This window comes from Hypanus sabinus, chromosome 1 (genome assembly GCF_030144855.1).
Source record: "Hypanus sabinus isolate sHypSab1 chromosome 1, sHypSab1.hap1, whole genome shotgun sequence".
NCBI classification, from domain to species: domain Eukaryota; kingdom Metazoa; phylum Chordata; class Chondrichthyes; order Myliobatiformes; family Dasyatidae; genus Hypanus; species Hypanus sabinus.
In genome coordinates, this window is record NC_082706.1 from 214,357,583 (window position 1) to 214,382,465 (window position 24,883).

At 43.4% G+C, this 24,883-nt stretch overlaps 2 protein-coding genes across 5 annotated transcripts in view; one reads left to right on the plus strand and one right to left on the minus strand.

The window, feature by feature from the left end:
- The window catches only part of kbtbd2 (kelch repeat and BTB (POZ) domain containing 2), a 109,059-nt gene extending 96,584 nt beyond the window's left edge, over window positions 1-12,475 (plus strand). For both annotated transcript variants that reach the window (XM_059985402.1, XM_059985394.1), the window contains one exon: window positions 8,891-12,475. In XM_059985402.1, the coding sequence (XP_059841385.1) occupies window positions 8,891-10,429 (1,539 nt within the window). In that variant the 3' untranslated portion in view covers window positions 10,430-12,475. The remainder of the gene's footprint in view (window positions 1-8,890) is intronic.
- A 33-nt stretch (window positions 12,476-12,508) lies between these two features.
- The window catches only part of avl9 (AVL9 homolog (S. cerevisiase)), a 274,023-nt gene continuing 261,648 nt past the window's right edge, over window positions 12,509-24,883 (minus strand). For all 3 annotated transcript variants that reach the window (XM_059985379.1, XM_059985385.1, XM_059985374.1), the window contains one exon: window positions 12,509-13,255. In XM_059985379.1, coding sequence (XP_059841362.1) covers window positions 13,140-13,255 — 116 coding nt within the window. In that variant the 3' untranslated portion in view covers window positions 12,509-13,139. The remainder of the gene's footprint in view (window positions 13,256-24,883) is intronic.

Genomic DNA, 24,883 nt, shown 5'->3' on the forward strand with positions numbered 1-24,883 from the left:
GCCACTATTTCATCTTTAATAATGGACTCTAGCATCTTCCCCACTACTGATGATAGGCTGACAGGACGATAGATCTCTGTTTTCTCCCTCCGTCCTTTCTTAAAAAGTGGGATAACATTAGCCATTCTCCAATCCTCAGGAACTGATCCTGAATCAAAGGAACATTGGAAAATGATTACCAATGCATCCGTAATTTCCAGGGCCACCTCCTTTAGTACCCTAGGATGCAGACCATCTGGACCTGGGGATTTGTTAGCCTTCAGTCCTATCAGTCTACTCATCACCGTATCATATTATGGTCACTACCTCCTAATGGCTCCTTTACTTCAAGATCGCTTATCAAATCCTGTTCATTACACAAGACTAAATCCAGAATAGCCTTGTCCCTGGTCGGCTCTCGTACAAGCTGTTCCAAGAATGCATCCCGTAGGCAGTCTACAAACTCCCTATCCTGGGGTCCAGCACCAACCTGATTCTCCCAGTTCACCTGCATGTTGAAATCCCCCATAACTACTGCAACATTACCTTTGCCACATGCCAGTGTTAACTCCCTATTCAACTTGCACCCAATATCCATGCTACTGCTTGGTGGCCTGTAGACAACACCCATTAGGGTCTTTTTGCCCTTACTGTTCCTCAGTTCTATCCACACAGACTCTACTTCTCCTGGTACTATGTCCCCCTTGCAAAGGACTGAATCTCATTCCTCACCAACAGGGCCACCCCACCCCCTCTGCCCACATTTCTGTCCCTACGATAGCATGTATACCCTTGTACATTCATTTCCCAGGTCTGATCTCCCTGCAGCCAAGCAATTATGCTTAAATATTGTCAATAGTTTTGGGCTTCATATCTCAGGAAGATTGTGTTGTCATTGGAGAGAGTCCAGAGGGAGTTCAGAAGGATGAATCCAGGAATGAAGAGGTTAATATATGAGGGGCATTTGGCAGCTTTGGGTCTGTACTCACTAGAATTTAGAAGAATGTGGAGTGATCTCATTAAAGCCTACCGAATGTTGAAAGGATTAAATAGGAAGGATATGAAGAGGATGTTTCCTATGGCAGGGGTATCCAGAACTAGAGGGCAGAGCTCAAAATTGAGAGGCGATCCTTTAGAACAGAGGTAAGGAGTAATTATTTTAGCCAGAGAGTAGTAAATTTGTGGAATGTTCTGCAGTGGAGAGCAAGTCATGGCTATATTTAAGGCAAAAGTTGATTGTTTCCATCGGTCAGGGCTTCATAGGATGTGGCAAGAAGGCAGGTGTATGGGGTTGAGTGGGATCCAGGATCAGCCATCATGGAATGGTGGAGCAGACACGATGGGCTGAATGGCCTAATTCTGCTTGTATGTCTTAGGGACCTCCCTGCCAGTGTTCTTTTGCAATCATTTTTGGCCAACTCCTCTCTCATGCCTCAAATCCCCTTTGCAATTTCATCTATCTTACTTTGTATACTGTGTGCATTCAAATATAACACCTTTAAGTCCTGTATTTATCCTTTTTGGTTTTGCCTGCCTTTTAGACCGTAAGGCGTAGGATCAGCACCATAGTTCTGAAAAACATCTCATTTATACTTTGTATTGTACATAGCAGTAATGGTCAAAATGACAATAAGAGTGACTTTGACTTGACTTGATCAGAAATAGGCCATTAGGCTCAATGAGTCAGCCATGATTTTTTCCCCTCTTCAGGCCCACAGCCCAGCCTTTTCCCAGCAACCTTTGATGCCATGTCCAATCAAGAACCTATCAAGCTCTACTTAATGACCTGGCCTCCACAGTTGCCTGTGGTAATAAATTCTGTAAATTCACCACTCTGGCTAAAGAAATTTATCTGCATTTCTTTTAAATGAGAACTTGTAAAAGCTTTTACTATTCACTTTGATATTGTTTGCTAGCTTGCTATCATATTTCACCTTTTCCCTTCTGATGATTCTTCTAGTTGCTCTCCATAGGTTTGTAAAAGCTTTCCAATCCTCTTTCCATTAATTTTTGCTTTGTTGTGTGCCCTCTCTTTTGTTTTTACATTAGCTTTGACTTCCCTTGTCAGCCATGGTTGTATTATTAACATAACATCTGGGTGTCTATCACGGCCACAGAACCTCACCTCTGTTCCTCTGATAAGGAATTTCCTATCAACATTGCAGTCCTCTACACCCATTTGCTCTTCTGAGGAACAGCACCATCACTGTAGCTACAATCCACCCCCCCCCCCCCCCACCCTGGTAGATCATCCCCTTCAACAGTATCTGAAGAGGTATACCCATTGAGGTAAATGGCCAGTTACCAGTGTCCTCTAGGCTCAGGGTGACTACCCCCTGTAGCTATCTGTCACCTCATTCTCCCATATGAGCTGAAGCTCGGTGCACCTAGTGTAGATGTGTTTATCCAGGAGACTGGAGGAGTCCCAGAATTCTCATATTTCTTAGTGAGTAGAAAACACTGTCCCAGAACCATTCTCACTACACTACTTATTGCCTAACAGATGAGGAATGAACAAGTAAAAACAAAAACTTCTCTAAACTCTGGCACACTCAAAATAATGGCTGCTTCTCTTGCACTTGCATTATTTTTATTTGTACTCAGTGAATCCTGCTCAGTGAATCCTGCTCAGTGATTGGTTGCAATGCAACTCCAAAAACTGCCTCGAAGCTCGGCCTTTTAAATTTTGATTGTGGGCCTAATTGAAAAGGTAGCCCTATTTACATCCTACTCCTTGATGATTGTAGGACTTGCACAATAGAGGAAGGGCCCGGGAGAGCATTATGGAGCCGAGACCTCAGGGTACAAGTATATAGTTTCCTAGAAGTGGCCACTCAGGTACAGAGGCTGGTGAAAATGGCTTTTCATCATTTGTGTGGACACTGATTTGGGTTGTCATGTCACGGCTGTGCAAGATGTTGGTGGATCAACTCCGAATCTGTGCCTTTTTCAGGCAGCTTGGGTAGTATCCCATAGATGAATACTTCTTGTTTCTGCTTGTTAATAAAGAATTTAGACTATTGTGCACTCTCAACAGCATCTAACTATTAGATTCTCTCATTCAATCCCATGTTCCTCTGCAACCCAATATTATCTTTAACCCTGGTACAATCAGCAGGCAAGTAACACTACCTTTGAGAATCATGTATACAGTACTAATTTCCTTGTACTTCTATTTTCCTTGACATAATGAACATTGGTTAGTTTCTAGTGCTTTCATAGAACATAGAATATTACAGCACATTACAGGCCCTTCGGCCCACAGTGTTGTGCCAACCCTCAAACCCTGCCTCCCATATAACCCGCCACCTTAAATTCCTCCATATACCTGTCTAGTAGTCTTCTAAACTTCACTAGTGTATCTGCCTCCACCACTGAATCAGGCAGTGCATTCCACGCACCAACCACTCTCTGAGTGAAAAATCTTCCTTTAATATCCCCCTTAAACTTCCCTCCCCTTACCTAAAAGCCGTGTCCTCTTGTACTGAGCAGTGGTGCCCTGGGGAAGAGGACTAGCTGTCCACTCTGTCTATTCCTCTTAATATCTTGTACACCTCTATCATGTTTCCTGTCATCCTCCTCTCCTCCAAAGATTAAAGCCCTGGCTCCCTTAATCTCTGATCATAATCCATACTCTCTAAACCAGGCAGCATCCTGGTAAATCTCCGCTGTACCCTTTCCAATGCTTCCACATCCTTCCTATAGTGAGGCGACCAGAACTGGACACAGTACTCCAAGTTTAGCCTAACCAGAGTTTTATAGAGCTGCATCATTACATCGCAACTCTTAAACTCTATCCCTCGACTTATTAAAGCTAACACCCCATAAGCTTTCTTAACTACCCTATCTACCTGTGAGGCAACTTTCAGGGATCTGTGAACAAATACCACCAGATCCCTCTGCTCCTCTGCACTACCAAGTATCCTGCCATTTACTTTGTACTCTGCCTTGGAGTTTGTCCTTCCAAAGTGTACCACCTCACACTTCTCCGGGTTGAACTCCATCTGCCACTGCTCAGCCCACTTCTGCATCCTATCACTGTCTCTCTGCAATCTTCGACAATCCTCTACACTATCTACATTACCACCAACCTTTGTGTCTCTGCAAACTTGCCAACCCACATCTAGGTCGTTAATAAAAATCATGAAAAGTATAAGTCCCAGAACAGATCCTTGTGGAACACCACCAGTCACAACCCTCCAATCTGAATGTACTCCCTCCACCACAACCCTCTGCCTTCTGCAGGCAAGCCAATTCTGAATCCACCTGGCCAAACTCCCCTGGATCCCATGCCTTCTGACTTTCTGAATAAGCCTACCATGTGGTACCTTGACAAATGCCTTACAAAAATCCATGTAGATCACATCCACTGCACTACCCTCATCCAGATGCCTGGTCACCTCCTCACAGAACTCTATCAGGCTTGTTAGACACGATCTGCCCTTCACAAAGCCATGCTGACTGTCCCTGATCAGACCATGATTCTCTAAATGCCCATTGATCCTATCTCTACGAATCTGTTCCAACTGCTTTCCCACCACAAACGTAAGGCTCACTGACTATCCCTACTAACTTTTTTGAACAAGGGGACAACATTTGAATCACTCCAATCCTCCGGTATCATTCCTGTGGACAACGAGGACATAAAGATCCTAGCCAGAGGCTCAGCAATCTCTTCCCTCACCTTGTGGAGCAGCCTGGGGAATATTCCATCAGGCCCCGGGGACTTATCCGTCCTAATGTATTTTAAAAACTCCAACACCGCCTCTCCCTTAATATAAACATGCTCCAGAACATCAATCTCGCTTATATTGTCCTCACCGTCATGAAGTTCCCTCTCCTTGGTGATTACCAAAAGAAGTATTCATTGAGGACCTCGTGCACTTCCACAGCCTCCAGGCACATCCTCCCATCCTTATCTCTAATCAGTCCTATCTTCACTCCTGTCATCCTTTTGTTCTTCACATAATTGAAGAATGCCTTGGCGTTTTCCTTTACCCTACTTGCCAAGGCCTTCTCATGCCCCCTTCTTGCTCTTCTCAGCCCCTTCTTAAGCTCCTTTCTTGCTACCCTGTATTCCTCAATAGACCCATCTGATCCTTGCTTCCTAAACCTCATGTATGCTGCCTTCTTCCACCTGACTAGATTTTCCACCTCACTTGTCACCCATAGTTCCTTCACCCTACCATTCTTTATATTCCTCACCAGGACAAATTTATCCCTAACATCCTGCAAGAGATCGTTAAACATCGACCACATGTCCATAGTACATTTCCCTGCAAAAACACCATCCCAATTCACATCTGCAAGTTCTAGCCTTATAGCCTCCTAATTTGCCCTTCCCCAATTAATAATTTTCCTGTCCTCTCTGATTCTGTCCTTTTCCATGGTAATGCTAAAGGCCAGGGAGCGTTGATCACTGTCCCCCAGATGCTCACCCACTGAAAGATCTTTGACCTGACCTGATTAGTTACCTAATACTAGATCTAGTATGGCTTTCCCCTTAGTCAGCCTGTAAACATACTGTGACCGGAAATCGTCCTGGACACACTTAACAGACTCTGCTGCCCCATCTAGACCCTTGGAACTAATCAGGTGCCAATCAATATTAGGGAAGTTAAAGGTCACCCATGATAACAACCCTGTTATTTTTGCACCTTTCCAAAATCTGCCTCCCAATCTGCTCCTTGGTATCTCTGCTGCTACCAGGGGGCCTATAGAATACCCCCAATAGAGTAACTGCTCCCTTCCTGTTCCTGAATTCCACCCATACTGACTCAGAAGAGGATCCTGCTACATTACCCACTCTTTCTGCAGCTGTAATAGTATCCCTGACCAGTAATGCCACCCCTCGTCCCCTTTTTCCCCCTCTCTATCCCTTTTAAAGCACTGAAATTCAGGAATATTGAGTATCCATTCCTGCCCTGGTGCCAGCCAAGTCTCTGTAATGGCCATTACATCATAATTCCATTTATGTATCCAAGCTGTCAGTTCATCACCTTTGTTCCTGATGCTTCTTGCATTGAAGTACACACACTTTAGCCCTTTTACCTTACTACCTTTACACCCTTTATTCTGCTTCTCTTTCCTCAAAGCCTCTCTATATGTTAGATCTGGCTTTACTCCATGCAGTTTTTTCACTGCTCTATTGCTCCGGGTCCCATCCCCCTTGCAAATTAGTTTAAAAACTCCCGAACTATGCTAGCAAACCTACCTGCAAGGAGATTACTCCCCCTTGAGTTCAGGTGCAACCCATCCAGTCTGTACAGGTCCCACCTTCCCCAGAAGAGATCCCAATGATCCAAATATCTAAAACCCTGCCCCCTGTACCAACTCCTCAGCCACACATTCAACTGTCATCTCCTCCAGTTCTTACCATCACTATCACATAGCACTGGCAGCAATCCTGAGAACACCACCCTTGAGGTCCTGTTCTTCAGCCTTCTGCCTAGTTCCCAAAACACACTTCAGGACCCCATGCCTCTTCCTGCCTATGTCATTGGTCCCAACATGTATCACGACTTCTGGTTGCTTTCCCTCATGTACCAGGACATCATGCACCAGGTCAGAGACATCCCGGACCCTGGCACCCAGGAAGCAACAAACCATGTGGGTTTCCTTCTCACGTCCACAAAATTTCCTGTCTGCTCCCCTGACTATAGGGTCTCCAATGACGACAGCTCTCCTCTTCTGCACCACAGGGTCAGACTCAGTGCCAGAGGTCCTGCCATAGTGGCTCACACCTGGTCGGTTGTCCCCGCCAACAGTATCCAGGACGGTAAACTTATTATTCAGGCAAAAATGATGAATAAGCTCTTCTCTGTCTTCAAGACAGGTGCAGGTATTATTACAACTGTTGTTTTGATGACAAACTCTGCCATCATCTTCAGGGATGATGCCTGGGGATGTCTAGTCTGGAGGTATTTATGTATTCCATTCCTCCTGATAGGTTAGTCCCCATCCAATAAGGTTTCCACTCTCCCACTTTGTTTACAGTCTAATTCCAGCTCTTAGAGCAAGACCTTCATCTTTGTTAAAATTCTTTTCCTTTAGTTTTATTTCAGTGGCTTCCTTTACCAGGCAATCCCAAAAGCCATTGGCACAGCACAGTAGTTTTGTGCCATTGAAGTCAATTGTATGGCCATTGCAAATGCAATGTTCTGCTACTGCCAGTTTCTCCAGGTAACACAAATGGAGACACTTCCTGTGCTCTTTGATGCACATTTCTATTGTGTACCACATCTGGCCAATACATGCTGCTCTGCATTCACAGGGAATCCTATCAATGCCAGCTGACCAGAGTCCCAGGTCATCTTTGACCTGGGTAAATTGTGACTTGAGCTTCTTTACGGGTTTGTGGATGGTATTTTATCTGGTATTTTGTTAGGATCCTGGCAGTCCTTCTAGAATCCATGGAAATATAAGGAAGACAGGTGGTAGTGACAGGTTCCTCCTCGTTGTTAGGTTTCTTGGTTTTCTTGTCAGTCCTCTTAAGGTCCTTCACCTTGTAACCATTCTGTAGGAATATTGTGCATAAGCATCTTATTTCCTCAGGGAGAGTCTCCAGGCCCAAAGGTTTTTGCACAGTTCATGAAAGTAGAAATATGATTTACTGAAGAAATATGGACTTCCAGAGACATTCAAGACACTTCTGCCTCAGATGCTGATACCAGCTAGACTTTACAGGCTCCCTAAGATACACAAGGAAGGTACCACCGCCCCCCCCCCCCCCCCCACACCCCAGGGATAGATTATCCAACTTGCTACCTGGCTAAGCATTGAATGGCAGATCAGACCCGATGGGCTGAATGGCCTATTTTGCTCCTATATCTTATGGTCTTATGGGTATAAGTATCACTGGACTAGACATGCTCAAGCTTCACCCCTGAAGAAGGTGGCAGAGTTTGTCATCAAAACATCAGTTATCAATACCTGTACCTGGCCAGAGAAGAGTTTATTGCTTAGTTTCCTTGTGATTCTTGCTGTAAGAACCTCGCCTACTTGTAAAAGCTCCACTGATGCCATCTTCCAGATTGTGTAATTGAAAAAACAAGTAAGTTTTTCTTTTGATTTTCAGTTACCAGTATTAGTTTTGCTCTTTGCTGTCAATTGTATTTCAGGCCAGACTGCTGAGCAAAAAAAACCTACAATACTCTTCAAGTAATCATTAACTGATTGTTTTTTTTAATGACATGATATCAATTTGAATTCTGTCACTCTTCCCATTGCAGCTTCTACACAGTTCTATTTCCTCTCCCCAAGATTTGGCCTCCACAGCTGCCTGTGGCAAAGAATTCCACAGATTTACCACTCTATGGCTAAAGAAATTCCCCCTCATCTCCGTTTGAAAAGGACACCCCTCTATCTTGAGGCAGTGTTCTCTGGTGTAAGACATTCCCACCCTTAGGAAACATCCTTTCCACATCCACTCTATCAAGGCCTTTCACCGTTCGATTGGTTTCAATGAGGTCATCCCTCATTCTTCTAAATTCTACTGAATACAGGCCCAGAGTCATCAAAAACTCTTCATATGACAAGGCATTCAAACCTGGAATCATTTTCATGATTGTATCTACCCATATATCTTTTTGGTTATGCTCTTGGCACAAATCTTGGAGTGAAACTTTTCTAATTTCTAGCTGAGAGACAAAGAAATAGAACTTTTTTCATGCAGTTCACTTGCCTGTTTGTTTCATCCACTTTCCACCTATCATATTAAACCAGTATATTGAATTGAAGCATTTAAGTTTGAGATGTTCTCAACTTAAATACTAATTTAATGTCTTGAACTCAATACACGACCAAAATATTGCTGTTATTCAGCAATATTTTGCATTTGCTATTAGTTTAATTCATATTCTATAAATTTAAGTGCTGAATGTAAAATGAATTTAAATATTTCTTTGTGCAGGTGGAAAATATATCTCAGCATTGTCGGGAATATTTAATAAAAAAGGTGAATGCGGAGAACTGTGTTCGATTACTCAGCTTCGCAGACATATACAACTGTGAAGAGCTCAAACTGAGTGCAAAGCGAATGGTAGAGCATAAATTCACCACTGTTTATCATCAAGAAGCATTTTTGCAGTTATCACATGATCTACTGATTGATATCCTTAGCAGTGACAATTTAAATGTTGAGAAGGAAGAGACGGTTCGTGAAGCTGCCATGCTGTGGCTTGAATATGACACTGAATCACGATCCCAGTATTTATCTTCAGTCCTTGGCCAAATAAGGATTGATGCACTTTCTGAGGTAACACAGCGAGCCTGGTTCCAAGGCTTACCACCGAACGACAAGTCTGTTGTGGTGCAAGGACTGTACAAATCTATGCCAAAATTCTTCAAACCACGACTTGGTATGACAAAAGAAGAGATGCTTATATTCACTGAAGTCACTGGTGAAAATCCTCGTTCTTCCTTCTGTGCAGTTTGTTACAGTCCTCAGGCTGAGAAGGTATACAAGCTCTGTAATCCCCCTGGGGATCTCCAGAGAGTGGGGACTCTGGTCACTCCTGATAATGATATTTACATTGCAGGTGGACAGGTACCTCTGAAAACGTCCATCACTAACAACAGTAAAGCAACTAAACTTCAGGCTGCATATAGACCTGTCAATTGTTTCTACCTGTTTGATGCTCAGCTGAATACATGGGTTCCAAAGTCTCCAATGCTGTGTGCTCGCAACCGGCCTTCACTGGTTTGCTGTGAAGGCTATATCTATGCAATCGGAGGGGACAATGTTGCTGGGGAAATGAACAAACGGACTGTAGAGAGGTACGATTGTGAAGCAGATGAATGGACGTTAGTGAATCCCTTACCTTGTGCCTGGCAGTGGAATGCAGCAGTGGCTGTGGAAGACTACATTTACGTCATGGCACACAATCTAACATTCTGCTACTGCCCACGTACCGACACATGGGTGGAAATGGCTGCTCGTCACACAAGCAGGTGTTTTGCCTCAGCTGCAGCATTCGGAGATAAAATTTTCTACATTGGTGGTTTGCATATTGGAAATAACTCAGGCATCCGAATTCCTTCAAGCACTGTTGATGGTTCTTCTGTAACTGTTGAAGTATATGATGTGATGAAAAATGAGTGGAAAATAGCAACTAATATCCCTGCAAAACGCTACTCTGACCCATGTGTGAGGGCAGTAGTGGTCTTGAACTGCTTATGTGTGTTTATGAGAGATACTCACATGAATGAAAAACCCAAGTATGCAATCTATCAGTACAATATGGAGCTGGACCAATGGATCTTGCGCCAGTCCATTTCCGAGAGAGTTCTCTGGGATCTTGGCAAAGATTTTCGGTGCACTATGGGGAAGCTATACCCCTCGTGTCTGGAAGAATCTCTTTGGAAGCCTCCACCATCTCTGTTTTCGCAAGATGGAGCAGATGAGTTTGAATTGGATGGGGAGATGGTTACTTTGCCTTTGAACAGTTAGTCAAATGTGGGCACAGATGCTGTGGATTGCAAGGACATACATAGCACAGCAGAGTGCATGTCTTCAAGCTTCCAGATCAGGATGGGGTTTATAAGCTGTACCCATACTCAGCACAGCTTATCACTAAGTTTGCATAGTATTGTATAAATAACTGAGAAATGAGTTGTGTTATATCTTCTACTCCTAGATACTGTGTTCTGCTAAAGAGATTATCATATTGTTACAGTGTGACTAGTTTTCAAGAGAAATTGTTTTACTTACACATATCTCTGGATTTGACTATGAAGATATGAGATATTGTAGATCTTCCCAATAAAACTAGGCTGTGCAAGTGGCTGACTGCAGGTTCAGTCGAAACATTGGATTTGTTAGATACACATAAACCAGTATCCATAGAAGTAATCCCAGGTAATAAAACTACCAAATGGCTGGTTATTTACCAGGTGTACATTAGTGGAGCAGCCACTACCATTCTAGATTGACTGCCAGTCTCTTGTCGTGCGGGTCTGTGGAGTTTCAATACTCAATGTCTCCACATTGCAAGTAACATAGGCTCATCCATATTACAATTTCCTGCTGCTGAATTGTCATTTAAGACAAATTTTGGTGAGTAACAACCAACCAGGTCTTTATTTTGTATTAATTAATTTAATAAGGCAACTGTTACTGTAGTGTGATTGTGTAGAGGTATCCTAGCTGTTGGGTTTTTAATACAGTTGATTTGAGTGAAAATGTTTCCTGCGTGCAGGGGAGCAGAACGGAACGGACCCAGCGCTGCTCTGGCATAACTCCCTGGAACCACTGGCAGTTGCTGGGCTTTCCATTCTAATAGGAGCACAGGTGCATGTTCAGCTACATTTGTGTTCCTTTGGCACTGTCGTTTGAATTAACTTAATTTATTAAAAACCTTCACAAAAGGAAATGTTTGTTTTCATTTTTGTGATTCACATAAATTGTATTTATATCAAATAGGATTTCTTCTCTTTACACCTGTTAAAACATTGAAGTGTTTAGGATGCAAAGGGAACAAAATAATTTATTTCTGTTGCAACATCAACTTGGTTTTTAAGTTAGCTGTGCTCAAGAAAAATTTTGAAGTCTCATTTGCCATACACTTTTGTTTTACATTTTACTAATTGTTTCCAGATTAATTGTAATTCCCCATTTGTCTTGATGCAATTTGGTCAGTAGTTTGGCAACTAATTACATTGTGCCTATTAATTTAATTAGCAACTCAGAACAGCATTGATGAGACAGTGTTCACAGTTATCAGAGCTGAACTAAATCAGTACTTGGTGATTGTCCTAACATTCCTAAAAATGGTTTTATTTCTAATTGTCAATGAACAAAGCCGAGTATAGCTACATCCTGAAAACAAAGTTCACAGTAAATTGTAATATAACAAATAATGTGCAAAGCTATTTCCTATGGAATCTCACCAGAATTTAGTACAATAGCGGAGCAGTTCCACAAAACACAATATTCTGAAAATAGGCATAAAACCACTTTAAATGATCTGCTCCAATAATTCTGCATTCACAAAATTGGATGATAGATCAAATGTAGTGATGCTTTTGTCCATATTGTCTATGCTTCTAAAGTCATAGATTTTGTAATTGGCTTTAGCTGCTTCCATGAGATTATAATCCAATGAAAAGAACTACACTATATTGCAAAACAAAAATACATTCATTTCTACTCCTTCCAAAAGAAGACAATGAAGAAATGGCTCAGGATGTAAAATCTATTCTAAATTCACTTGTATACTCCATTTTCTCCAGAATACTTTGCTTTAAGGATGTGCTAATTGAAAAGCTGCATTAAAAGCAGTATCAGTTTTCTGGATCAGATAAAATGAAACTTTGAATTTCAGCAACGTAAAAGTTAATTTAACAGTTTACCCGGGTAATCATATTTACAAGTGTATTTTAAAATGAATTCCTTATGAATGAAGCTGTTACATATTTGATAGTTTGAACTCGAGTCATTACAAGCATAAATATTAAGTGTTAATTTTCATGATAAATTGCAATTCAGTATTTAAAACCAACCACCTGGATGAAAGATGGAGCTATTGGACCCAGAACAGTTTCTTTTTATTTAAATACAATTTAAATTGGAAGCAGGGTTGTTCTGCAGACAAGCTCTACAATATCTGAATTGCTTAAAATTCAAAAGATTAAAAATTTATATCCCAGCTACTCGATAGATTGTACACCAGGGGTTCCCAACCTTTTTTATGCCAAGGACCCCTGTCCTACATGGACACTCCACAGCATCTCTTTGGTAGAATCAATAAGAACAGAAATGGTTTTAATTATGGTAGTGATTATGTTTACGAGAGCATCCTTATGATTCAAGGAAAATTTTTTTAAATCATGAAAATATATTTGACAGTTAATCCCAAACAGGCAAACATTATTATTTATCTACAGCCTCTGCTGTGTTGATGTAAAATAAGGAAGATAACTCAGTGAAGATTGGCCAAAGTACACATACTACATAAACCAACAAGTATCTAATAATGGAAACACCATTGGTCTCAAACTGAAGCTATATGCAAAATTGATCTGATCTGTTACCTGCACTGGAAAAGGGGAATGTACATTGCGATTTATCATTAAAAGTCCTGGTTATTAATGGGTTCCAACTCCCTGCAGAATAATATTGGAATGTGCAATACATGCAGTAATCCTTGCACCTGATGTGCTCAGTGTTTCCCTGTTTGCTTCTCGAAGAAGGGTCCAGGAGATTGTTGGTTGAATGTGGAAAACCAAGAACTCATGGCAGACTTGGCACTTGTGAGTGCTCCTCCTACAGATTGACCTGTTGTAAATAGAAATATTATCAGGTAATTGTAATTGGGTTTGAAAGTTTGTTCTTTATTAAAGAAAATATATCACAAAAAAGAACTAAAGATGTTGGAAACACTGCAGGTCAAACTACATCAATGGAAAGAGAAACAACATCACAGCAAGTAAATACTGTTCGGCACAGCATCGTGGGCTGTAGGTTTTCTATGTTCTAGAAATGTAACATTTCAGATTCTAGACCCATTGTCAGAATTGGGGAAAAGTCTACGGCATGAAATATTAAGATGAGAAGACAGGAGCAGCATTTGGCCAGTGAGTCTGCTCCACCATTCAATCATAGCTGATCCTTTTCTCCCCTCCTCAGCCCCACTCCCCAGTCTTACAGTGGTCTGAAACCCTTGATCATATAGACATTAAGAAAGAGAATGTGCTGGATCTTTTGAAAATCATTCAATTGGTTAAGTTACCAGGTCCGGACAATATATACCCCAGGCTACTGTGGAAAATGAGGGAAGAGATTGTTGAGCCTCTGGTGATGATCAATAGGGACAGGACAAGGACCAGATGATTGGGAGGATTGCAAATATTGTTCCCTTGTTCAAGAAAGGGAGTAGAAATAACCCAGGAAATTATAGACCTGTAAGTCTTATTTCAGTGGTGGGCAAGTTGTTGGAGAGGATCCTGAGAGGACTTATGAGCGTTTGGAGAAACATAATCTAATTGGGGTAGTCAGCTTGGCTTTGTCAGGGCAGACTGTGCCTTACGAGCCTGATTGAATTATTTGAGGGAACATATTGGTAAAGGTAGAGTAGTGGATGTAGTGTATCTGCATTTCAGGAAGCCACGATAAGGTTCCCCATTCCAGGCTCATTCAGAAAGTAAGGAGGCATGGGACCCAAGGAGACCTTGCTTTGTGGATCCAGAATTAGCTTGCCCACAGAAGGCAAAGGGTAATAGTAGATGGTTCAAATTCTGCATGGAGGTCTGGGTGACCAGTGGTGTTACACAGGGATCTGTTCTGAGACTCCACCTCGTCGGGTTTTTTATAAATGACCTGGATGAGGAAGTAGAGGGTGATTTAGTAAGTTTGCTGATGATGCAAAAGTTGGGGGTGTTGTGGATAGTGCTTGTCAGCAGGTTATCGATAAGATGCAGAACTGGGTTGGGAAGTGCAGATGGAGTTCAACCCAGATGAGTGTGAAGTGATTCATTTTGGATTATGGTTAGTCCTATCTTGTATATTTGAAGACAGAATATATTAATGGTAAGACTCTTGGCAGTGTGCAGGATCAGAGAGATATTGGGGTCCACGTCCAAAGGACACTCAAAGCTGCTGCATAGGTTGACAATGTGGTTAAGGCGGCATATGGTGTGTTGGCCTTCATCAATCGTGGGATTGAGTTCAAGAGCCGTGAGGTAATGTTAGAGCTCGAGAAGACCTCAGTTACACCCAACTTGGAATAGAAACATAGAAAATAAGTGCAGGAGAAGGTCATTCAGTCCTTCGAGCCTGCACCGCCTTTCAGTATCCAACTCAGAACCCTGTACCTGCTTTCCATACCCCCCGATCCCTTCAGCCACAAGGGCCATATCTAACTTCCTCTTAAATATAGCCAATGAACCAGCCTCAACTGTTTCCTGTGACAGAGAATTCCACAGATTCACCACTCTCTGTGTGAAGAAGTTTTTCCTCATCTCGGTCCTAAAAGGCTTCCCCTTTATCCTTAAACTGTGACCCCTCGTTCTAGACTTCCCCAACCAACATCGGAAACAATCTTCCTGCATCTAGCCTGTCCAATCCCTTTAGAATTTTATACGTTTCAATAAGACCCCCCCTCAATCTTCTAAATTCCAGTGGGTAAAAGTCTAGTCGATCCAGTCTTACTTCATATGAAAGTCCTGCCATCCCAGGAATCAATCTGGTGAACCTTCTCTGTACTCCCTCTATGGCAAGAATGTCTTTCCTCACATTAGGGGACCAAAACTGTACACAATACTCTAGGTGCGGTCTCACCATGGCCTTGTACAACTGCAGTAGAACCTACCTGCTCCTGTACTCAATCCTTTTGCTATGAATGCCAACATACCATTTGCCTTTTTCGCCGCCTGCTGTACCTGCATGCCCACCTTCAATGACTGGTGTACAATGACACCCAGGTCTCATTGCATCTCCCTTTTTCCTAATCGGCCACCGTTCAGATAATAACCTGTTTTCCTGTTCTTGCAACCAAAGTGGATAACCTCACATTTATCCACATTAAATTGCATCTGCCATGAATTTGCCCACTCACCTAACCTATCCAAGTCACCCTGCATCCTCTTAGCATCCTCCTCACAACTAACACCGCCGCCCAGCTTCGTGTCATCCACAAACTTGGAGATGCTGCATTTAATTCCCTCGTCTAAATCATTAATATATATTGTAAACAACTGGGGTCCCAGCACTGAGCCTTGCAGTAAGTACCCCACTAGTCACTGCCTGCCATTCTGAAAAGGTCCTGTTTACTCCCACTCTGCTTCCTGTCTGCCAACCAATTCTCTATCCACATCAATACCATACCTCCAATACCGTGTGCTTTAAGTCTGCACACTAATCTCCTATGTGGGACCTTGTCAAAAGCCTTTTGAAAATCTAAATATACCACATCCACTGGCTCTCCCCTATCCGCTCTACTAGTTACATCTTCAACAAATTCTATAAGATTCGTCAGACATGATTTTCCTTTCACAAATCCATGCTGACTTTGTCCGATGAATCCACCTTTTTCCAAATGTGCTGTTATCACATCTTTGATAACTGACTCAAGCATTTTCCCCATCACCGATGTCAGAATCATCAGTCTATAATTCCCCGGTTTTTCTCTCCCTCTTTTTTTAAAAAGTGGGGTTACATTAGCCACCCTCCAATCCTCAGGAACTGATCCAGAATCTAAGGAGTTTTGAAAAATTATCACTAATGCATCCACTATTTCTTGGGCTACTTCCTTAAGCACTCTGGGATGCAGACCATCTGGCCCTGGGGATTTATCTGCCTTTAATCCCTTCAATTTACCTAACACCCCTACTAACATGTATTTCCCTCAGTTCCTCCATCTCACTAGACCCTCGGTCCCCTACTATTTCCGGAAGATTATTTATATCCTCCTTAGTGAAGACAGAACCAAAGTATTCAATTGGTCTGCCATGTCCTTGTTCCCAATGATCAATTCACCTGTTTCTGACTGTAAGGGACCTACATTTGTCTTGACCAGTCTTTTTCTTTTCACATTATAAAAGCTTTTACAGTCAGTTTTTATGTTCTCTGCCAGCTTTCTCTCAATCTTTCTTCTCTTTCCTAATTAAGCCCTTTGTCCTTCTCTGCTGGTCTCGGAATTTCTCCGAGTCCTCAGGTGTGCCACTTTTTTTTTGCTAATTTATATGTTTCTTCTTTGGACTTGATACTATTCCTAATTTCCCTTGTCAGCCACGGGTGCACTTCCCTGGTTATTCTTTTGCCAAACTGGGATGAACAATTGTAGTTCATCCATGCAATCTTTAAATGCTTGCCATTACATGTCCATTGTCAACCCTTTAAGTATCATTTGCCAGTCTAATTCACGTCTCATACCTTCAAAGTTATGTTTCTTTAAGTTCAGAACCTTTGTTTCTGAATTAACTATGTCACTCTCCAGCTTAATGAAGAATTCCACCATATTATGGTCACTCTTACCCAAGGGGCCTTGCACGACGAGATTGCTAAGTAACCCTTCCTCATTGCTCAATACCCAATCTAGAAAGGCCTGCTCTCTAGTTGGCTCCTCGACATGTTGGTTCAGAAAACCATCCCGTATACATTCCAAGAAATCCTCTTCCTCAGCACCTTTAGTTAGGTTATCATATTTGGTTCACCCAATCTATATGTAGATTGAAGTCACCAATTATAACTACTGTTACTTTATTGCATGCATTTCTAATTTCCTGTTTAGTGCCATCTTCAACCTCACTACTACTGTTAGGTGGCCTGTACACAACTCCCACCAGCGTTTTCTACCCCTTAGTGTTATGCAGCTCTACCCATATCAATTCCACATTCTCCAGGCTAATGTCCTTCCTTTCTATTGCATTAATCTCGTCTCTAACCAGCAAAGCTACCCTACCTCCTTTTCTTTCCTGTCTATCCCTCCTGAATATTGAATAACCCTGGATGTTGAGCTCCCATCCTTGGTCACCCTGGAGCCATGTCTCTGTGATCCCAACTATATCATATTCATTAATAACTATCTGCACATTCAATTCATCCACCTTGTTACGAATGCTCCTCGCATTGACACACAAAGCCTTCAGGCTTGTTTTTACAACACTCTTAGCCTTTATACAATTATGTTGAAAAGTGGTCCTTTTTGATTTTTGCCCTGGATTTGCCTGCCTGCCACTTTTACTTTTCACCTTACTACTTTTTGCCTCTACCCTCATTTTACACCCCTGTCTCTCTGCACTTGTTCCCATCCCCCTGCCACATTAGTTTAAATCCTCCCGAACAGCAGTAGCAAACGCTCTCCCTAGGACATTGACAATAGGTGCAGAAAGTAGACCATTCAGCCCTTCGAGCCTGGTTCCAGTCCAGCCAAGGTGCAGACCGTCCTGTTTATACCAGTCCCACCTCCCCCGGAACTGGTTCCAATGCCCCAGAAATTTGAATCCCTCCCACTTGCACCATTTTTCAAGCCACGTATTCATCTGAAATATCCTCCTATTTCTACTCTGACTGGCACATGGTACTTATAGTAATCCAGAGATTATTACCTTTGTGGTCCTACTTTTTAGTTTATCTCCTAACTCCCTAAATTCACCTTGTAGGACCTCATCCTGTTTTTTACCTTTATCATTGGTACCTATGTGCACCACAACCACTGGCTGTTCACCCTCCCACTCCAGAATGTCCTGCATCCGCTCAGAGACATCCTTGACCCTTGCACCAGGGAGGCAACATACCATCCTGGAGTCTCGTTTGCGGCTGCAGAAACACCTATCTATTCCCGACAATCGAATCCCCTATCACTATAGCTCTCCCACTCCTTTTCCTTCCCTCCTTGTGCTGCAGAGCCACTCATGGTGCAATGAACTCGGCTGCTGCTGCCTTCCCCTGATGAGACATCTTCCCCAACAGTACCCAAAACAGTACATCTGTTTAGGAGGGAGATGACCTCAGGGGACTCCTGCACTACCTGCCTACTGCTACGCTGTCTAGTGGCCACCCCTTCCCTTTCTGCCTGTGTAGCCTTTACCTGCGGTGTGGCCAACTCACTGAACGTGTTCAGTTCTGGTTACCTCATGATATGAAGGATGTGGATACGATAGAGAGAATGCAGAGGAGATCTACAAGGATGTTGCCTGGATTGGAGAGCATTCCTTATGAGAATGGGTTGAGTAAACTTGGCCTTTTCTCCTTGGAGTGACAGAGGTGCATAAGATGATGAGAGGGATTGATCATGTTGATAGAAGCTTTTTTCCAGGGCTGAAATGGTGAACATGAGGGAGTATAGTTTTAAGATGTTTGGAAGTGGGTACAAGGGGGCTGTAAGAAGAAAGGTTTCTCACACAGAGAATGGTGGTTGCATGGAATGCACTGCCAGCAACAGTGGTAGAGGTGGATACAATAGGGTCTTTTTAAAGACGTAGACAGCTAAATGGAGGTAGAAAAATAGGGCAATATGGTAGGGAAATTTTAGGCAGCTTCTAGAGGCAGTTTACATGGTCGGCAACCCTGTAAAGTTCTACCTGCCCCTCCACCAAACTTCATATCATGTGCAATTTTGGCAACAAAGCCATCTATTCCATCATCTAAATCATTGAGATATATATAGCATAAAAAGCAGTCCCAATACAGAACCCTGTGGAACATCACTAGTCACTGGTAGCCAACCAAAAAAGGATTCTTTTGGGTCATTTCTTCGGCAGTTTGAATGGGGCACGACTGCGCAAGCACGTAAAGGTCGGCCTCTGAGATCAGCGGGAGAGTTTAAAAAGCGAACAGCTTAACGGAGCGGGTGACGGAGTAGTGGGAGACAGTAGGAAGGCTTTGGCTCGAGAGGCTGAGGATGAGCTTGCTCCCAGTCAGGTAAGGCTGGGTAAGCTCCTTTAATTAATCTAATTAGCTTAGGAGTAGGCAATGGAAGTAGCAGTTAGGGCAGTCGAGTGCTCTGTTTGCAGTATGTGGGAAGTCAGGACAAGCATAATTGTCCCTGATGACTACACCTGCAAAAGGTGCATCCAGCTGCAGCTCCTGACAAATCGAGTTACTGGAGCTGGAGCCTAGATGAACTTTGGATCATTCGGGAGGCAGAGGCAGAAATAAACATGAGTTACAGGGAGATAATCACCTCTGAGAATCAGGAGATAGGTAGCTGGGTGCCTGTCAGGAGAGGGAAGGGGATTAGACAGAACGGCCACCCCTGTGGCCGTTCCCATCAATAATAAGTATACCGTTTTGGATACTGTTGGTGGGGACGACCTACTAGGGACAAGTTGCAGCGGTTGCATCTCTGGCACTGAGACTGGACCCTCAGCTCAAAACGGAAGGAGGGAAAAGAGGAGAGCAGTAGTGATAGGGGATTCGATAGTTAGGGGGACAGACAGGAGGTTCTGTGGAAAAGATCGAGAATCCCGGATGGTCTGTTGCCTCCCTGATGCCAGGGTCCGCGATATCTTGGATCGAGTTCTCAGTATTCTCAAGAGGAAGGATCAGCAGCCAGATGTCGTGGTCCATGTAGGGACTAATGATGTGGATAGGAAGGAGGAGGAGGTCCTGCAAAGAGAATTTAGGGAGTTGGGTGCAAAGTTGAAGGACAGGACCTCCAGGGTTGCAGTCTCAGGATTGCTACCTGTGCCATGTGTTAGTGAGGCCAGAAATAGGAAGATAATGCAGCTAAATACATGGCTAAGGAGTTGGTGCAGGAGGGAGGGTTTCTATTTAAGAACTTTTTAAAAGCTATTTATTAATACTTTTTGGGAGGGTGATTTTAGATGCATATCATATTTATACTAAGTTAAATACTGTATGTAATTAGTTTTGCTACAATAAGTGTATGGGACACTGGAAAAATGTTGAATTTCCCCTTGGGGATGAATAAAGCATCTATCTATCTATCTATCTATCAATCATGTTTCTGGACAATTGGGCCCTGTTCCAGGGAAGGTGGGACCTGTTCCGATAGGACAGGTCGCACCTGAACTGGGGGGGATCTAACATCCTTGCGGGAAGGTTTGCTAGTGCTGCTCTGGGAGGTTTAAACTAGATTTGCAGGGGGAGGGGAACCAGAGTGTTAGAGCAGATAGTGAGTTGGAGGAAGTTAAAGGTCATGCGAGAGCTTCAAGAATAGTGCATGGAGTAAACCCAGATCTAGCACATAAAGAGGCTTTGAAGAAAGAGAAACAGGATAAAGGGTGTAAAGGTAGTAAGGTAGAATGCCTAAAGTGTGTGTACTTCAATGCAGGAAGCATCAGGAACAAAGGTAATGAACTGAGAGCTTGGATACATACATGGAATTATGATGTAGTGGCCATTACAGAGACTTGGTTGGCACCAGGGCAGGAATGGATTCTCAATATTCCTGGATTTCAGTGCTTTAAAAGGGATGAGGGGAAGGGGAGGAGGGGTGGCATTACTGGTCAGGGATACTATTACAGCTAAGAAAGGGTGGGTAATGTAGCAAGATCCTCTTTTGAGTCAGTATGGGTAGAAGTCAGGAACAGGAAGGGAGCAGTTACACTATTGGGTTACACTAATGCGAGTATTCTATAGGCCCCCTGGTAGCAGCAGGGATACTAAGGAGCAGATTGGGAGGCAGATTTTGGAAAGGTGCAAAAATAACAGGGTTGTTATCATGGTTGACTTTAACTTCCCTAATTTTGATTGGCACCTGATTAGTTCCAAGGGTTTAGACGGGGCAGAGTTTGACAAATGCGTCCAGGACAGATTCCTGTCACAGTATGTTGACAGGCCACACTAGGGGGATTGCCACTCTAGATATAGTATTAGGTAACGAACCGAGTCAGGTCACAGATCTGTCCATGGGTGAGCATCTGGGGAACAGTGACCACTGCTCCCTGGCCTTTAACATTATCATGGAAAAGGATAGAATCAGAGGGGACAGGAAAATGTTTAATTGGGGAAGGGCAAATTATGAGGCTATAAGGCTAGAACTTGCAGGTGTGAATTGGAATGATGTTTTTGCAGGGAAATGTACTATGGAGATGAGATCTATGTTTAGGGATCTCTTGCAGGATGTTAGGGACAAATTTGTCCCGGTGAGGAAGATAAAGAATGGTAGGGTGAAGGAACCATGGGTAACAAGTAAGGTGGAGAATCTAGTCAGATGACGAAGGCAGCATACATGAGGTTTAGGAAGCAAGGATCAAATGAATCTACTGAGGAATATAGGGCAGCAAGAAAGGAGCTTAAGAAGGGGCTGAGAAGAGCAAGAAGGGGGTATGAGAAGGCCTTGGAAAGTAGGGTAAAGGAAAACCCAAAGGCACTCTTCAATTATGTGAAGAATAAAAGGCTGACAGGAGTGAAGACAGGACCAATTAGAGATAAGGGTGCTGTTATGAATGTGGAGCAACTCTGAGGGGCCGAAGGGTACAAAGTCGCCCCCTCCTTTTTGAGAATCGCAAGATCGCTATTATTTCGGGTCTGAGACCCAGGAAATGAGAGAGATACACAGCATGTCAGTAATGGGAGAGACAGAGGATAACAGCAAAAGCAGTTGTTATAGACACCGCAGAATACAAAAGGTTTGGAATGTCTCCTAACAAAAGTGGAACGGAACCACTGATAACGGCTATTGTCTCTTGGAGATGGAATTGTGTATTAAGTACTGTACTATTCATTGAAGCCCCTCAGGGGACAACCAGAGTGGTCTGGTTGAGGGATTGCATCATCCCAACCTGATTGACATCTGAGACCCTGTGAGTAAGGATAAAAGGAGGGTCTGGGGAAACACTCCTCAGACACACCAGGAGAAACGCTAGAAATCCAGTGACAGCATTTTATAGTGAAGCCGGTGAGAGCTCGTGTGTGTCCTCCCTTGCCTGGGTTGGCGGGCTCACCAAGGAAGAACGGTTTAGCTAAAGGAGAGGTCACAATTGAACAGCCACGACAAAGAGACACCTGACGGATCGAAATCATAAAGGTTGGGAAAACCCGTAGCGGTAACTGTTCCCATTCTATTCCTATTTCTCTCTCTCTCCAACAAAGTGCAACACAGCGACAACCAAAAGACGGCAGTTTGTGGAACTGCAGTGAACTGTATATTTCCATCGGACAATTCATTATCCCCTAGAGAACGATAGAGCTTATTTCTTATTGATTATTATTATACCCGCACTTTTAAATTTAGTATTGACGACGTATATTATCTGTATATTTGCACTGATATTATTTTTGTGTATTTTTACTAATAAATACCGTTAAAAATAGTATCACCAGACTCCAACGGACGCCTCTATCTTTGCTGGCGTTACGAACCCCGTAACTGGGTCACTTACCAGCAAAGATAGAGAGGTGGTGAGCCCGCCAACCCAGGCAAGGGAGGACGCACACGAGCCCCCACCAGCTTTTGCTGTAAAACGCTGTCACTGGATTTCCAGCGTTTCTCCTGGTGCGTCTCAAGGGGTTGTTCCCCAGACCCTCTTTTGTCCTTACTCACGAGGTCTCAGATGTCAATCAGGTTGGGATGATGCAAACCCTCAACCAGACCACTCTGGTTGTCCCCTGAGGGTTTTCAATGAATAGTACAGTACTCAATACACAATTCCTTCTCCAAGAGACAACAGCCGTTATCAGTGGTTCCGTTTCGCTGAGGCCAGGACACATTCCAAACCTTGTGGATTCTGTGTGATTCTCTCTCATTTCCTGGGTCCCAGACCCGAATTAATAGCGATCTTGCGATTCTCAAAAAGGAGGGGGTGACTTTGTACCCTTCGGCCCCTCAGAGTTGCTTCACATTCATTAACACTGGTAAGTAACCCAGTTACGAGATTCGTAACAGTGCGAAGATGTGCCTGGAGGCTGTGGAAATGTGCGAGGTCCTCAATGAATACTTCTCTTCGGTATTCACCAAGGAGAGGGAACTTCATGACAGTGAGGACAATATGAGTGAGGTTGATGTTCTGGAGCATGTTGATATTAAGGGAGAGGAGCTGTTGGAGTTGTTATAATGGAGTGTTATGGGCTGAGTGCAGGTCGGTGGGAGTAGGTGAGAGTAAGCATTTAGCATGGACTAGAAGGGCCGAGATGGCCTGTTTCCGTGCTGTAAAATGCATTAGGACGGATAAGTCCCTGGAGCCTGATGGAATATTCCCCAGGCTGCTCCACGAGGCGAGGGAAGAGATTGCTGAGCCTCTGGCTTGGATCTTTATGTCCTCGTTGTCCATGGGAATAGTACCGGAGGATTGGAGGAAGGCGAAAGTTGTTCCCTTGTTCAAAAAAGGTAGTAGGGATAGTCTGGGTAATTATAGACCAGTGAGCCTTACATCTGTGGTGGGAAAGCTGTTGGAAAAGATTCTTAGAGATAGGATCTATGGGCATTTAGAGAATCATGGTCCGATCAGGGACAGTCAGCATGGCCTTGTGAAGGGCAGATCATGTCTAACAAGCCTGATAGAGTTCTTTGAGGAGGTGACCAGGCATATAGATGAGGGTAGTGCAGTGGAAGTGATCTACATGGATTTCAGTAACGCATTTGACAAGATTCCACACGGTAGGCTTATTCAGAAAGTCAGAAGGCATGGGATCCAGGGAAGTTTGGCCAGGTGGATTCAGAATTGGCTTGCCTGCAGAAAGCAGAGGGTTGTGGTGGAGGGTGTACATTCAGATTGGAGGGTTGTAACTAGTGTGTGCCACAAGGATCTGTTCTGGGACCTCTACTTATTGTGATTTTTATTAACAACTTGAATGTGGGAGTAGAAGGGTGGGTTGGCAAGATTTCAGACGACACAAAGGTTGGTGGTGTTGTGGATAGTGTTGAGGTTTGTCGAAGATTGCAGAGAGACATTGATAGGATGCAGAAGTGGGTTGAGAAGTGGCAGATGGAAATCAACCGGGAGAAGTGTGAGGTGGTACACTTTGGAAGGACAAACTCCAAGGCAAAGTACAAAGTAAATGGCAGGATTTTTGGGAGTGTGGAGGAGCAGAGGGATCTGGGGGTACATGTCCACAGATTCCTGAAAGTTGCCTCACGGGTAGATAGATTAGTTAAGAAAGCTTATGGAATGTAAGCTTTCACAAGTCGAGGGATAGAGTTTAAGAGTCGTGGGGTAATGATGCAGCTCTATAAAACTCTGGTTAGGCCACACTTGGATTTTTGTGTCCATTTCTGGTTGCCTCACTTTTGGAAGGATGCGGAAGCATTGGAAAGGGTACAGAGAAGATTTACCAGGATGCTGCCTGGTTTAGAGAGTATGCATTATGATCAGAGATTAAGGGAGCTAGGGCTTTACTCTTTGGAGAGAAGGAGGATGAGAGGAGACATGATAGAGGTATACAAGATATTAAGAGGAATAGATAGAGTGACAGGCAGTGCCTCTTCCCCAGGGCATCACTGCTCAATACAAGAGGACATGGCTTTAAGGTAAGGGGAGGAAAGTTCAAGGGGGATATTAG